The 16,903-nt window shown below is 43.1% G+C and overlaps 1 protein-coding gene across 1 annotated transcript in view; it reads right to left on the bottom strand.

The window, feature by feature from the left end:
• The window catches only part of LOC141046817 (putative GTP-binding protein 6), a 76,168-nt gene that overhangs the window by 10,664 nt on the left and 48,601 nt on the right, over window positions 1-16,903 (bottom strand). The window contains exons 6-9 of the mRNA XM_073541439.1: window positions 11,595-11,753; window positions 11,271-11,479; window positions 10,058-10,206; window positions 6,747-6,896 (exon numbers count right to left, since the gene is read on the bottom strand). Of these exons, the coding sequence (XP_073397540.1) occupies window positions 6,747-6,896; window positions 10,058-10,206; window positions 11,271-11,479; window positions 11,595-11,753 (667 nt within the window). The remainder of the gene's footprint in view (window positions 1-6,746; window positions 6,897-10,057; window positions 10,207-11,270; window positions 11,480-11,594; window positions 11,754-16,903) is intronic.

Here is a 16,903-nt window from a genome sequence, read left to right as displayed (position 1 = left end):
TCTTAAATAGTCAGAAAAGGCTGGAAAAAGAGATAATTAATCCAAACATGTGAAGCTCATTGTTCTTTGTGCCTGAAATACTTCCTAATACTTTAGGGGAACCAAACAGAATTCTGGTGGTTTGAGGGGTTGAATAATAAATGACCCTCTGAATAAACTTTTCACAATTTAAAAAAAAATTAAACAAAGAAATAACATTCTTTTTTGCTGCAGTGCATTTCACACTTCCAGGCTGATCTACAGTCCAAATGTCACAATGCCAAGTTAATTCCGAATGTGTAAACCTGCTAAATCTGCAGGGGGTTGAATACTACTTGTAGGCACTGTATGTAGCATGTATGAATGTAGTATATATGTAGTATGTTTTTTCTTTTTTTTTTTTACATTCAACACATTAGCCGGATGATGGGACTACTACTGTTCCATCATTGGCTAACGTGTCAATCACTGTCAGTGTAGCAGGCATCGCCTGATGGGAGTTGTAGTCCCATCGGACGATGCCTGTACACACACAAGACCCCCGGCAGGCCCGCACAGACCACCGACAGCCGGCACAGACACCCGGCTGGCCCATACAGACCACCGGCAGTCGTCACAGGCACCCGGCTGGCCCGTACAGACCACCGGCAGCCGGCACAGGCCCCCGGCAGGCCCGTACAGACCACCGGCAGTCGGCACAGACCGCGCATCATGATGACTTCATTTCAGCAGCCAATCACAGTCATTCCAATAGTTAACATGCCTAACAGGATGTGCCCACACTTCTGAGGATTCCCATTGGCTGAATCAAATCGAGCAGGCTGATAGCTTTATGGAAACTTCCGATTCCGGTATCCGATACGAAAAAAGTATCGGAAGTCAGTATCGGAATTCCGATACAGCTAATATCGGCCGATACCCGATACTTGCGGTATCGGAAAGCTCAACACTATTCAGAACTGACAGCTCCACATTGAAGTATAAAGAAAGCAACAAAGGGCAAAAGCACACCAGGAGCAATAGACAAAAAGGGCGCACCCGTTAAGGAAGATCTGTCTGGAAAGGTTACCCAAGGCATAATTCACATGTAAATGATATATTATAATCCACAGGTTGTGGTGACATTTCGGTCTGTCTGGACTTTCTCAAACATACCTATATAGGCATGGCAAACTATAGATTACAATATATCATCACACTGAAAAAAAGAAGGGCTCACTCAAAAAGGTTACACTTATAGGGGACTAGACAGGTCATTCAAGCAGAAGTATTTATTCAACTTTAATAAGAGCAAAACCTAGGAGAAGTCATAAACCCCATTTTTCATGCCTGCATACATCCCGAAGGTACTCTTCACGTGCAGTGGCCCATCTCTCTGCACTATAATGATCACCTGGATGGATGTACTCACCAAGAGCCTAAGTGATACCGCAGAGTGCCTACAGTTCTATAATGAAGAGCTAGAAGCATTTTGTGTGTGCTGTAAGGTGCCTTTGCAGGTTTTATATTCTGCACTAGTAGCAAAGATTCTAAGAGAAAAAGTCCTTAACCCCTTAATGACGGGAGCTTTTTCCGGTTTTGCGTTTTTCGCTCCCCTTCTACCCAGAGCCATTACTTTTTTTTATTTTTGTCAATATGGCCATGTGAGGGCTTATTTTTTGCGGGACGAGTTGTACTTTTGAACGATACCAATGGTTTTAACCATGATGCGTAACAGAAACGGGGAAAAAAATTCCAAGTACGGTGAAATTGCAAAAAAAGTCAATCCCACACTTGTTTTTTTACTTGGCCTTTTTTGCTAGGTTCACTGAATGCTAAAACTGACCTGACATTATGATTCTCCAGGTCATTACGAGTTCATAGACACCATACAAGTCTACTTTTTCATCTAAGTGGTGAAAAAAATTCCAAATTTTGCTTAAAAAAAAAAAAAATTTGTACCATTTTCCGAGACTCTTAGCATCTCCATTTTTTGAGATCTTGGGTCGGGTGAGGGCTTATTCTTTTGTGCCAAGCTGACGTTTTCAAGGATACCATTTTTGTGCAGATACGCTCTTGCTCGTCCGTTATTGCATTTTAATGCAATGTCGCGGCGACCAAAAAACGTAATTCTGGCTTTTTTTTTTTTTAATTTTGGCATGCTTCAACAGCCTCCATGGGAAGCTAGAAGCTGCCACAACTCGATTGCCTCTGCTACATAGAGGCAATGCTCTGATCAGGGTGGCGCTCATAGCAATCAGGCATAAACAACCATAGGGGTCACAAGGAGACGTCTGGTTGTCATGCCGACGAACCGATGACCCCCGATCACGTGACGGGGGGGGGGGGGTGTCACTGGTGAGCGCATTTCTGGCCGGATGCGCTTGTTAAATGCCGCTGTCAGTTTGACAGCGGCATTTAACTAGTTAATAGACATGGGTAGATCGCGATTCCTCCCGTTGCTATAGCAGGCACGCCAGCTGTTCAACACAGCAGACATGTCCCGGCTTTGATGCGAGCTCACCGCCGGAGCCCACATGAAAGCGGAGGTGCTTCCATCGGACGTACTATTCCGTCCGATGGCAGAAAGGGGTTAAAGCAGATATGGCATTATATTGTACGGTTGTTATTTAAATTGCATGAAATAAGTTCTGTTTTTCTATTGTATCAAATACTTATTTGGAACAGAAACCTTTGTTTGCAATTACAGGAGGTCAGACGTTTCCTGCAGTTCTTGTCCAGGTTTGCACACACACTGCAGCAGGGATTTTGTCCCACGCCTCCATACAGATCTTCAGATATTTGAGGTTTTGGGGCTGTCGTTGGACAACATTGTGTTTCACCTCCCTCCAAACAATTTCTAATGGGTTCAGATCTTGAGACTGACTAGGCCACTCCAGAACCTTGAAATGCTTCTTTCAGAGCCACTCCTTCGTTGTCCGGGCTGTGTGTTTTGGATCATTGTCATGCAGGAAGACCCAGCCACAACCCATGTTTAATGCTCTTACTGAGGGAAGGAGGTTGTCGGCCAAAATCTCACGATAAACTACCTCATCCATCCTCCCTGCAATACGGTGTAGTCGTCCTGTCCCCCTTGCGGAAAAGTACCCCCAAAGTCTGATGTTTCCCCCACTATGCTTCACAGTTGGGATGGTGTTCATGGGGTTGTACTCAGCCTTCTTCCTCCAAACCTGGCAAATGGAGTCGATACCAAAAAGTTCTATTTTGGTCTCATCTGACCACATGACCTTCTCCCATGCCTTCGCTGGATCCTTCAGATGGTCATTGACTAACTTGAAACGGACCTGGACATGTGCTGGCATGAGCAGGGGGACATTGCTTGCACTACAGGATTTTAATCCATGGCAGCATAGTGTGTTACTAATGGTAATTTTGAGACTGTGGTCTCAGCTCTTTTCAGGTCATTGACCAGGTCCTCCTGTGTAGTTCTGTGCCGATTCCTGACCTAATTCAGAATCATGCTTACCCCATGAGGCACGATCTTGAATGAAGCCCCAGACTGAGGAAGATTGACGGTCATCTTTGGTTTTTTCCAATAATTGAGCCAACAGTTGATGCCTTCTCACCAAGCTGTTTGCCTATCCCAGCCTTGTGTAGATCTAAATTTTTGTCCCTGGTGTCATTAGACATCTCTTTGGCAATGGTGGAGAGGTTGGAGTGTGAGGACAGGAGTCTTCTTTACAAGTAACGAATTCAAACAGGTGCAATTAATACAGGTAATGAGTGCAGGCTTCTGTGGGAGCCAGAATTCTTGTTGGTTGGTAGGTGATCAGATACTTATTCATGCAATAAAATGCAAAATTATTTAAACATCATACAATGTAATTTTTTGGTTTTTATTTTTAGATTCTGTGGGAATGGCTGTATAATCCTTTATGAAAGTTCCCCAGCCCAATATTAACATTAATATAGTCACTTTATCAGTCTAATTGTAGCCGAATTCATAAAATGATCATTTTAACTACTCTGACAACCCTTTCCCAAGCACTCTCCTTCCCCCACAACATGGAATATAATATCGGTTTTCATTTTACAGACACCATTCCAGCAATATCAGCACTGGGTTGGCCAGGGCTCGCGTGACATTGTTACACCATGTAAGCACTGCAGCCAATGGCTACTTCCTTTGCATGAATCTAAGATGTCTGAAAGAAATATGAGAGCTGTAGCCAATGTCAAAAAGCCCAGGGAGCCTTGCACTGATATCACTGGAACAGCATTGTTGCGAGAGGAGAGTATGGGGCATTTTGCATTTTAAGCTAGGGACCAACCCTAGAATGTATGCAGTCTGCATTGCAAAACCCACTTCAATATAAAATGTTATGATACATACCACAAAAATGGCATGTGTGTAGCAGCGCGGACAGCCATTAAGATAATGCAGTTTCACATGGACATTACAAGTCTATACCAAAAACAAGACACAATTTTCCAGCAGAAAACTGAGCAAAGTTTTCTAATACATTAGTTACAATCCGCTCCAAAACTGAAGCACCACTTTAAAAGGGAATCTGTGAGTAGGAATAACCCTTCTAAGCAGTCTGTAAGGGCATGCAAGTCAAAGAAAGTTGAATACAATGACACCTTGATATCGGAGACCAAATGTCTTATTCCTGAGAAATCCCAGTTTTTCTCAATATGCAAGTTAGCTAATAAGATCTATGGGCCAGACATAGATCTCCCTGAAAATTTGCCTACAGCAGATTAGTTGTAGTGGAATGGGGAACTTGTAAAATCAGTCGAGCTAAGTGTTTTTTGTTTTTTTTTTGTTTTTTTTTACTTACGGTACGTTCTGAAGACCTTTCACCATTTTGAGCATATTAAACAAGCCACATCATGGAATGGTGGTCGCAGACCTGAGTAAAACGTTGTTTTTACTTTTCAATTTCTCCTTAGAGATGAGCTTGTAAGTTTAGGTAATATTTTATGTTATAGTTCTACTGGGCGTTGCCAGACATGTTTGTCTGGGGGCGAATACTTCTTCCCCTGCATGAGGTTGACCTGTCATAAGTAGGTTGCGTCATGCAGAGAGAAAAAGAATAGGTCATCCTCTCCTCCCTGATCCCTGCAGCTACTGTGCAAAGATGCATAACTCCGCTCTGCTGTACCATTACAAACACTTCCAGATTTCATCTTAAGCCAGCCAGTGTGGGGGAGGATGAGAGCTGACAGCACAGTGAGAGGGGATCTTAAAAGGGTTATCCACTACTAGGACAACCCGCTTCTTGATCTAAATGTTTGGTCCAGATACAAAAAAAAAAAAAAAAGGATATACTCAATTTCTGTGCGGGCACTGTTCCGGCAGTGTTGCCACTCACGTTCCTGGGGCTCTTTTGCATTTGTGACAAAAAGGGGTTGTTCTAGTAGTGGACAATCCCTTTAAGATATATGTTTTATACAGATATGCAGCCACCATTTCATGATGTGGCCGGTTTAATATGCTCAAACTTGTGAAAGGTACATTTTTAGTGCATGTATGTGACAAAAAATGGTCAGGTAGGTTTCTTTAAAAATTTTGCACCATTTAGCTTTTACATGCTCTATTTCCCTGCACATTTAAATTTGATGTGGTCATAAATCAGCAAAGAGGAGCTTAGAAAAAGACAGATAAAAGTTAAAAACTCCCTGTCAGTCAGTCATAGTGGGCTAAATGACGGATTCTCAGTTAAAGGGGTTGTCCAGGCAAAATTAATTCACCTGTTGCTTGGTATGATAAAAATAAACAATGAAGCTACGGTATGATAAAAATAATAAATGAAGGTACACTCTCCTACTGACACTTTTCGGGATCCAGCAAAGGTCATTTGAGGTTTACATTTACACCAGAAGGAAGTACTCACCATTCACTGTGACAGCAGGACTGCTGGGATGTGATTGGCTGCTGTGTTCAGGTATCATTAGCAGCGTGTTATCAACTAGTGAAGTCACCTAACCAGAACAGCCAATGACAGGTTCCAGCTGCCACAGAGAATGGTGACTACTTACGGTGTAAATACAAACCATGGAGTGACCTTTGCTGGATCCCGATAAGTAACGGTAGGAAAGTATAGCTTAGGCTACTTTCACACTTGCGTTTTTTTGCTGCGCGTTTTTTGCACACAAACGCATGAAAAAAATGCATCATGCGTTTGTGTGGGTTTTTTGCGGGTTTTGGTGCGTTTTTAAAAAAAAAAGCATGCTTTTTTGCGCATACGTGCGCATTACAATGCGCACGTATGCGCACCCATAGACTATAATGGGTGTTTTGCTGTAAAAAAAACAACGCATTTTTGGGGGGCAAGTCGGACGCACAAAAATGCACACTACAAAAAACGCATGCGCATACAAACGCATGTGTATGCGCACCCATGTTAAAGTATGGGGGGAAAACGCATGCTTTTTTTGCGCTAAAAAACAGCGCAAAAAAACGCAAGTGTGAAACCAGCCTTAATTTGTCTATTTTTATTATACTAAGCCACTGGTAAAATTTTAATTTTGCCTGGACGACCACTTTAACTCATTCTGCAGCCAGCGACTCAGTGCAACACAGTGGCTATAAAAGGCAAATGGTGCAAAATTGTAATCAAACTCCATTGCAAAAATGCATTTAAGCAGTTAAAAAAATATCCCCAAAAGGTGGCCAGCTTCTTTAACACTAGATTTAAGCTCCTCCAAAATAATATGCAAGCATGTGATACAGAAATATAAAATGAATGAGGTGCTAAGTTTTGTGACAAGACTAGTCCTGCTGGGCCTACCATGTACTGGGATAGTAGAACATACTGTACCTTAATTGAGGACTTTCCAGGTTTACTCTAATCGTCGTTATCAACCTCTCTGTATTCGTCAACACTATGCTTTCTACGCGTTGTTTCAGTTCATCTAAGCCAACACCAAAAAGAGCAGACACCGGTATGGCGGCATCACCGGGGTCATGGCTAAGAGACACAAAAGAAAAGGTTTTGATTTTAGAATAATTGAATAATACTTATGCAACATGTGAACATACCCTTATTGTTGCCATGTGTGCAGTGTTTCTTTCTGCATTAAACAACTAGAGTGATGGCAGGAAAAACGAACGTTGTGGACGTGGTTTTACAAGGCATTTTTGCAGCGCTTTCTTTCACGAGTGAAAAGTGCTGCAGAAACACTGAAAGAATGGACATACCGCGTCTTGGCAAAAACACAGCTGGGCTCAAAATATGTATAGGAATAATCTGCAGTGTTTATATGAGATTTCAGTGCAGCATAAAGAACAGTAAAAAAAAAAAGTGAAAGTCAACATTTTGTATTTCTGTAACCAAATTTCAGCTATGCTAGTTAGGGTACCGTCACTCGCCAGCGATCCCGACAACGATATGACCTAGTAGGGATCGCTGGTGCGTCGCTACGTGGTTGCTGGTGAGATGTCAAACAGTCAGATCTCACCAGCGACGCAGCAACGATACGTCGGTTGTTGGGACTCTGTCTCTCAGACCTGTAGTATTGAGGTCGTTCAGAGTCGTCCCTGTCAAAAGCAGCGATGCATGCTGGCCAGCGGGACACCAGTGATCAAAAAGTGGCCCAGGACATTCGAGCACGACCAGCGACATCGCAGCAGGGGCCCAATCGCCGCTATGTGTCACACGTAGCGAGATCACTGTTGAGTCACAAAATCGGTGACGCAACAGCGATCTCGCTATGTGAGACGGGGGCTTAAGGATTAGCAATAATTAGCAATAGAGAACTATGAAATATATGATCATGCCAGTCATCAGCAGAGCAGCAGCAGGGTCCAAACCCCCATATGGGACTGGCGCTGGAAACTTGAGACAGTCTGAGAATCCAAATTATTGTGCATCCATTATCTTAAACCATTAAAATAGGTACTTTTTTTTGGTTCCTGTAAAATATCAATACTTATTTTCTACAAAACAAAAGCCGCGGAGACACCATCACATGTTTCTCAACGCAAGCAATGACTAGCAAGGTCTTTCCCCGGGAAGGAACAACCACGGGAAGGGCAGTCTCCAATGAAGGAAACCACCTATGCCAAAACATGGTATCCATCCACAGACAGCTGTTTCGGGGTATTGCCCCTCATCAGTGTGGAGTAGGAAACTGGCCAGTAGGAGCAATGCCTAGTAAAAGACTGTGAAAAATGAGGATGAATGAACTCATGGAGATCAACATCCAACACTGCGGAGACACCATCACATGTTTCTCAACGCAGGGATGGGGGCTTTGCTCAAGTCATTTGTTGTGTTGAGAAACATGTGATGGTGTCTCCGCGGCTTGTGTTTTGCATATTTTTACATAAGGGATGGGGGCTTTGCTCTAGAATCACTGCGTTGAGAAACATGTGATGGTGTCTCCGCAGTGTTGGATGTTGATCTCCATGAGTTCATTCATCCTCATTTTTCACAATACTTATTTTCTAAGCATTAACAATGCATCATAGACCAGGAAAAAAAAAACAACAACACAGGCACAAGAACATGCGCTCAGATACACTTCTTCTAGCAAGATCGGCAAACCATCTTTTATTGTATGTATGGAGGCCTCCTAACCCTCGCCTGGCATCTAAACTTGTCTATTTGATTATATAGATTTGCATCACACAGTTAATATTTCAATCACAGTCAGATTTCACTTCTATGATGTAGGGGCACTTTATAAGAAAGCGTTGTATTATTCATGTATGCAATTTTTGTATATGAATACGGTATATACAGTAGATTTGCATCAGTTTTTTTGTTATGTTTTATTTATGGCCAAATTATCAGAATTTTTGTTGCAAATTGAGTTTTGGTGTAGATTGGTTGTTTTTGGCACAAGAGGTCAAGTCCTTTTCCACCTTAAAGCGGCTATTCACATTTAAATTCTTAGAGCAGCACTGCACCGACTTGGTGCTGAACAAGCATAAATGTTACTCCTTACCCCACCTGTTAGAGGCCTCTTACCCAGTCATATCACACCTCTGGCTTTGCACTGATGAGGGACAAACAATGGTGATGAGCAAACGTGCTGGGAGAACGTGTTATTAGAGCATGCTCGAATGTCTTCGCCATGCTCGAAAAATATGTTCTAGTCCATGCGACGGAATGTATCATGGCAGACAGCCGCAACACATGCAGGGATTGCCTGTTTGTTAGACAATTGCTGCCATGGATAAATGCAGTCGCGTGGACTAGAACATATTATTCGAGCATGCCAAAGTCACTGGGTTAGCACACAACTCAAAACACTTATCACCTTTTCACCCTAACAGTCATGTCACATGCCATGAGGTAGGGGAACTCCATTACAAAATACACTAGTCATCTACTCTATTTACTTTTTTTATCTAATCGATTAGCGCTGTCAAGAGGTGACTCCATCTGTTCTTATTTAAGTGATTTTCAGTTCACATTTGTGGGTATAACTTAATAAATATTTGTTATTCCGGTACGTAATTTGGTGGATTTGCACTCTGTTTATCCCCGAGGAAGCTGACGTGAAACACGCGTCGGGGTTGTTGCATCTCATTGCCAGGTATTATGCACTTAGCACTTTGCTCTTATTTATCTATATTTACATTCATGCGTATTTTTTACTTTGAGTGAGTAGCCTGAACACACATATTGGCTCTACTCTGTTTATTTAGGGGTTCATTAATAATAATAGATGTTATGATCTGTTGGAGTATATGGTCACAGTGCCATTACAATATATAGAATGTTTCCCCAGACTATGAGAGTATCTAGACTATGGTATTTTATTAGTATATGTCTGCAACATTAGCTCATTTTTTTCTGGGGTTATGTTTTTTCTCCATTCTGCATTATTTGATCTGGTCTCCCCTTACTTTTATGGTTTATTCACATGCTATGTAATTTATAGGCTTTTGTGTTCCTGGCCATGTGACACTCTTGATTCTTCTCCTTGTTTTTATACTTATCTGTCTAAATAAAATTTGCTTTTTTATTGCATAGTATTGTTCGCTTTTTACTTCCCTTTCTTTGGATTTACACTATAAATATAGTGCGCAGAGGCAAAAAAAAAAGTTCTGATATTTTACAAATAGAAAAAATAAAACTACTTTTTAACTTCATATTTTATATGGAAACAGTGAACTTACATTTCAATTAAATCAATTTTGTTATGCACCTCTATCATGGTTTCAAGGAGCTTCTGTGGAACCTTCAAGTTCTGAAGAACGGATAGCACACTTTTCTTCTGATTGTCAGCTTCGGGGTGGCTAATATCTCTTACATGAATTAATAAATCCTAATATGTAAAAAACAAAAAACACCATGACATGATGAAAACAGAGCAAGTATGGACTTTCTAGATGAGGTCATGAAAATGGTCAATTATTACCGTAAATTTCAGTCTGTTTATAACTCTTGTAATTACAAATATGTGAATGATGGAATTCCAAATGATAGCACGTTGTAATATTGTGATTTATCAGATGTTTTGATTAATGGAAGTTTATGAGGAGCAATTCTTGATTGTTTATACTTTATAAATTTATGGCAGTACTAGAGCTGAACCAAAAGTTTTGAAGGGCCTGCAGGCGGGAGATTCGCAACAGCTCAGATTCAGAAACCAAGGAAAACCAACATGGCTGCTAGATCAGAGCCGCTGTGAACCTACCTGCAGAAATCTTGGGCACCACTTCTAATTCGTAGGCCCGGCACAAAGAACGTATGGCGTTGTACAGGACATAATATTCAGAAGAGACACTGGGGATTCCTGCAGGTAGAAGGATGATCACTGGGCTTCCCATGTGGCCACTGGACCAGTGTCCCGCTAATTATTCTATTATCTATAGCTCCGTCCAATTACAGAAATAACTACTCAAAGCCATTTTAATAAAATTCATATTATTGCTCTTTGCTGAACATAAAAAATAAAAAAAAAGCCATTAAAATAAAGACTAAGCCATGGCTTTTAGCCTAGTGTTAGAAGGGTTGTCCACTTTCTAAGTCCTTTTTATTAAAAGGCTTTTCGAAAATAAACCGGTCACAAAGGACATCCAATAATCAGCTGTAGTTTATGCAGAAAGCCAGTAGCAAATTCTCTATTCTTTGCAGTGCAACTGCAAAAACAAAGTATCATAGTGTTCATTACTAGCAAAGATTACTTTCAAGTTTTTTACTGCTAAAGAACATCCTTCTCCGGTGGTTAATAGATATAAGTCCTGACTGGGAGACCCACTTCCATGAACACAATATAGATACACTGTAACAAAAAGTTATAGTAATGCTAAGACTTTCCAGAAGACAGAGGTGCCCAGTGTTAAGAGTTTCTAGTGCTGGATTAAGGTATATGAATACAAGACTTACTGAATGGATAACATCTTCCAGTGTGGCAGAAAAGGACTCTATCAAATTGTGAGGGAGTTGAGACAGAAATCCAATAGTGTCCACATAAATCACTGGCATACGGCAAGGAAGTAATCCACCATGTGTGGTGACATCAAGAGTGGCGAAGAGCTGATTTCGTGGATGTAAGCTTGCATCTCCTGTAAGTGCTTGGATTAATGTTGTTTTTCCTGTAATTACACACAGTCAGGATTTAAAAGACTTTTGTTTTAAAAATGCATACATCATCGGAACTGAGACCATGTGGCCCATGCCAGCATCGGACAGTACAATAACTACACTGACCGGAGTTCGTGTAGCCCATTACAGAGATAATTGGAAACTCTCGCCGTCTGCGCTGGGTTCTTAGTAATTTTCTCTTACTCCTCAACTTATCCAGAGCTTTTTTAATCCTCATTTCTCTTTCTTTTAACAGCCTCTGCTGGACCTCAATGAAGGTTTCACCTTAACAGAAAAAATATCAATATTGAAATAATCCAGTTAAATTAAGAAGACATTATTGATCAATATAAAAGGCAGAATAAGGTCCATTAATATCTTAATATTCTTCTTGCAAGAGTCATAACTTATTTTGCACCTAAACAGCTACAGCCATGGCCAAAAGTGTTTGCCCTCTTGAAATTGTTTCAGAAAATGAAGTATTTCGCACAGAAAAGTATTTCAATTAGACATGTTTTGCTATACACACACAAGTTTATTTATTTTTCTCTATCGCTTCATTGGGGGACACAGGAAACCATGGGGTGTATGCTGCTGCCACTAGGAGGCTGACACTATGCAGAAAAATTAGCTCCTCCTCTGCAGTATACACCCCACCGACCAGTGCTAGGATAATCAGTTTAGCTTAGTGTCAGTAGGAGGTGGACACGTGTCTTTCACTAGACTCATATCTACCTCTGTTTTCTTCTTTTTCATATGGATCTTCTCCTTTACCTATGGAGGGATACAGTGTGAATTGTCACAGCTGTATTCCCACATAGAGACTGAGTACAGCGTATACTGCCACCCCGTATCCTCAGATGTCTAGTCGGCAGGACCCCAGCTCCTAACAGTGTTTATGTGATCCGTTTTTGGTCCTGGCCCCTGTCTCCTACCCACTCGCCCACCAGAGCCTGTTTAAGGAGGCATGGATGTCCCTCATACTCACATTCTTGGACGTCGTCAGGATGGAGAGGTACCTCTTGCTCTCTCTCTCCGCCAGATTCCAGTCCAGAGGTGTCAGAGAAGATTTGTGTAATGAAGAAAGAAGAGGATAAGGAAAGATGAAGATAAGAAGACAGAGGAAGATGAAGGAAAACAACAGAAGAGGATGTAGGAGTCTTACCTCCCCTCCCTCTCTTCCCAAAATTTTTATTCAGAGTTTTCTACTCTATATGGAGCCTGGTTCCGCCGTTATTCTGGTTGTTTTCTTGACGGTGTGACAATTGACAGTCCTCAGTACTGGATCTTCGCTTCCCTGTCGGCCGGATTCTTTTTTCTGTACTTTCATAGCTCGGAAAGGCTATATCCAGACTTCCGCGCCACCCTCCCCTGCTCCCAGGGCCTCTTCCACTAATTTAGACCCCGGCTTCAGCGCGACCTAGTCCCGGCGTTTGGCCCCGCCCCCTTCTCAGTGTCTTTGGGCGGGCTTTTCTCCCGTCTGTTGACGACACACCTCCAGTTCCTGGATCTGACGATTAGCTCTGACCACTCCTCTCGGCTCCGTTGAGAGGGTTTCTATGCCTCGCAGGAGTCTCCGGCTGTGCCTACCATAGGCCGCAATAGATCTAGACAGGAGCATCGTTCTACTTCTTCTGCTCCCTTTCTCCCCCTGGCGGACATTTTTTTCCTCGGTCCTCTTCCACAGAGTCAGTGGTGGTGGTTTCGGATGTGTTATCTGAGGAATACTCGAACCTGGATTCTCACCATACCTCTAACCAGACCTTTAACATTGAGGATCCCGCTACGGATCCCGCAGAAAAGGTGGTTTAGTTTAGATCAGTGGTTCCCAAACTCCAGTCCTCGCGGACTCCAACAGGTCATGTTTTCAGGACTTCCTTAGTATTTCACAGGTGATGGAAGTATCATCAAGGCATCAGGAATTATCTCACATGTGTAACATTATGAAAATCCTGAAAACATGATCTGTTGGGGTCCGCAAGGACTGGAGTTTGGGAACCACTGGTTTAGATGGTCGACATCAGCTCGTAAGTCTTTGCCAGTCATACAGAATTTGAGGAGGTACTTTCCAAGGAATGGGACAACCCGACCAGCCGCTTCCAAAGAGGGAAGCACCTCGGTATCCTATATCCCTTCTCTCCTGAGCTCACTGAGAACTGGATTACTTCTCCGACTGTGGACCCTCCGGATTCCAGACTTACCACTAATACAGTCCTTCCTCTCCCAGATGGAGCATCCCTCAATGATACCAACGACCAACTCAGAGTCCTTGGCAAGGTCAGCTTTTGAAGCAGTCGCCGCTACATTGTGCCCTGCCTTTGCCTCCACCTGGGTGAAAAAGTCTATAGACGCATGGGCTAAGCTGTTCCGTCAAGAATTCTTTCTGGAGCCTGATCAGAGGAATTGGCCGACCTTGCAAACCAAATTAATCTAGCAGGGAAGTACATGGCATCCACCTCCCTGGACGCCGCTACATGTGCTGCTCGGGCATCCAGCAATATCGTGGCCATCCGAAGGACCATTTGGCTTAAGGCGTGGCAAGCGGACTTACCCTCAAATAAGTCCCTTACCAACTTGCCTTTCCAGGGTTCCCGTGTGTTTGGCTCCAGGTTGGACCAAATTATTAAGGAGGCCACCAGAAGGAGGAGCCCTCTCCTTCCTCAGGCCAAACCTCGTCATTCTCCTTTGTCACGTGATTTTCGGCACTTTCAACATTTCCCTTCGACAGAGTTCTCCCACCAAGAGAAGTCAAAGGCTCACCAGGTTAGGAAAAAGGTTTCCTTTAAATCCTCCTTCGGGCGTTTCTGCGACACGAGGAGTAGATCCCCCAGGAACAGTCCTGGTGGATTTTCCTCCGCGTGACTCGTCGTGGATCTAAGATTGCTGAACGGAGGAGTCTGTCTTTTCATTCAGTAATTGCTTCCTGGGAACCGCAGGAGTTTTTTGTTCCATGGAAGCCTTTTTCCATGTCCTTTTTTCTTCAGGGCATCATAGATATATGCGATTTAAGAGGGGCAGGTCCATTTTCATTTTATCGACCACTCCCAGAGTCTCGCAGAGTCTGTGACAGTGGTTTTGCACATTCTGTGGATCACAGGTTCAGTGCTCTTCCCTTACTTCACCGATGTTCTCATCATGGCTCTGTCTGTCATTCTTGATTCCCTTCCTTTCATTCGGCTCGGACTCATCCTTCTTAGCGCTCTCATCAGGTTACCTGGTCAGGACGACTTCCGTCCATCCGGCTAAGGCCCCCCCTTTTTTTGGGACCATGCGTATGGAGGTCTTCCGGCCTCTAGGTCAGCGAATGCTCCCTGGATCCGGACTGCAATTGTAGGTTTACCGGGTCAGAGCAAAGCACATTCTTCTGAGTTTAAGGCACACTCTACCCGGGCAGTGGACGCCTCCTGGCCTCCGTCCTGCACCTCTGCAAGGCGATAATCGGTCCTACACATGATTGCAAAATTTTTAAAGAGTCTATGCCTACGCTTCAGCGGATGCCGGCTTAGGTAGAAAGACCTTGCAGGCGGCGGTGGCGAGCTATCCAACCTTCTCGGAGTTGTCTGCTGTTCCCTCCCCTTGGGTACTGCTTTGGGACATCTCATGGTTTCCTGTGTCCGCTTACCGTAAAATCTGTTTCTCTGAGCCTTCATTAGGGGACACAGCACCCACCCAAGTTTAACAGCTCTGTTTATTGTATATTGTTACAGTATGAGTTTCTGTGTTTTCTCTCTTTAACATGTTGCTTCTCCTACTGCTTTCTCAATAACTCAATATCCTAGTGCGGGTCGGTGGGTTGTACACTGTGGAGGAGGAGCTAACTTTTTTTGCATAGTGTCAGCAGCATACATGTGTCACGCAATGAAGGCTGCGAAAAACAGATTTTACGGTAAGCAACCAAAAATCCAGTGTGTGTATCGAAAGAAAAAAAATAAAATATAAAAACGGAAATTGGACATCATTTCACACACAACTCCAAAAAGGACAGGACAAAATTGTTGACACTATTCAAAAATTGTAGGTAAACAGCTTTGTTTCAAGCAGGTGATGCTCGTTCAAATTCGCCTGTGGCAAATAGTGATGAGCAAACGTGCTCGCATAACGTGTTCTCTCGAGTGTTATCCGAGTATCTTGTGTGTGCTCGGATAATATTTTCTACTCCCTGCAGTTGCATGTTTTGCAGCGGAAGACAGCAGGGATTGCCTGTTTGTTAGGCAATGCCCGCATGTGTAGCAACTGTCTACCGCCGCAAAACACGCAGCCGCAGGTATTCGAAAATATTAGCCAAGCACACCCAAGATACTCGGATAACACCACAGCGTGCTAGGATAATGCGCACACTCATCACTAGTGGCAAGTAACAGGTGTGGGCAATTATGAAAATCATACCTGAAACCAGAAAAAAAAAAATGGGAGAAGTTGACTCACTCTTTGCATTGTGTGTCTGTGTGTGCCACACTAAGAATGGAGAACAGAAACAGAAGTTAACTGTCTGAGGACTTGAGAATCAAAATTGTTGAACAATGTTAAGGTTATGAGTCCATCTCCATCTTGATGTTCCTTTGTAAACTATGCACAACAAAATCAGGAAGTTTACAACCCATGTCACTGTAACCAATCTCCCTGGATGTGGACGGCAGAGAAAAACTGATGAAACGTTGCAACACAGGATAGTCCAGATGGTGGATAAGCAGCCCCAATCAAGTTCCAAAGAAACTGAAGCTGTCCTGCAGGCTCGGTGTGCATCAGTGTAAACTATCTGTTATGGACCGACCTAGGTTGTAGTAGTGATATTGCAACCACTAGGGGCAGAACTGGAGGGTAGCTTCGTCGTAGTTTTGATCCAGCCTCACCACGAGCTCCGGCACATCGTAGCTTTGACGCCCATCAGAAAATCCGGTCTAGCCTTCATACAGGTGGGTACACGGAGCAGCAGTGTAGATGGGGGTAGAAGCAGGTAATGTAGTCAGGATATAACCAGAGGTCAATACTCAGAGGTCAATACTCAGAGCTGCAGTAGGATATTGAGGATAAGCAGCAGGTGGGAAGCAGCTAGACTAAAGCCTGGGAGTTCAATAATCTAGCAAGGAAGGAAGCCTGGTTTAAGTAGGGTGTTCAATCAGAAGATCACATGGTTGAGCCAATCAGGACCTCAGGATGGGGTCAATCAGTACCACACAGGTACTAGTATTGGTGACAGACTAAAAAAAAGCTAGACTGCAGTTTGCCAAAATGTATGTGAGTAATCCTAGATCCTTCTGGGAAAGCGTCTAGTGGACAGAAGAGACCAAGATAGAGCTTTTAGGTAAAGCACATCATTCTAGCATTTACTGAAAACCGAATGAGGCCTACAAAGAAAAGAACATAGTACCTACAGTCAAATATGGTGGAAGCTCAAAGATGTTTTGCTGCCTTTGGCACTAAGTGCCTTGACTGTG

Source organism: Dendrobates tinctorius, unplaced genomic scaffold (genome assembly GCF_039654945.1).
Source record: "Dendrobates tinctorius isolate UK_male_01 unplaced genomic scaffold, ASM3965494v1 ptg000121l, whole genome shotgun sequence".
Classification (NCBI taxonomy): Eukaryota; Metazoa; Chordata; class Amphibia; order Anura; family Dendrobatidae; genus Dendrobates; species Dendrobates tinctorius.
This window is presented reverse-complemented; position numbering and strand designations above follow the sequence as displayed.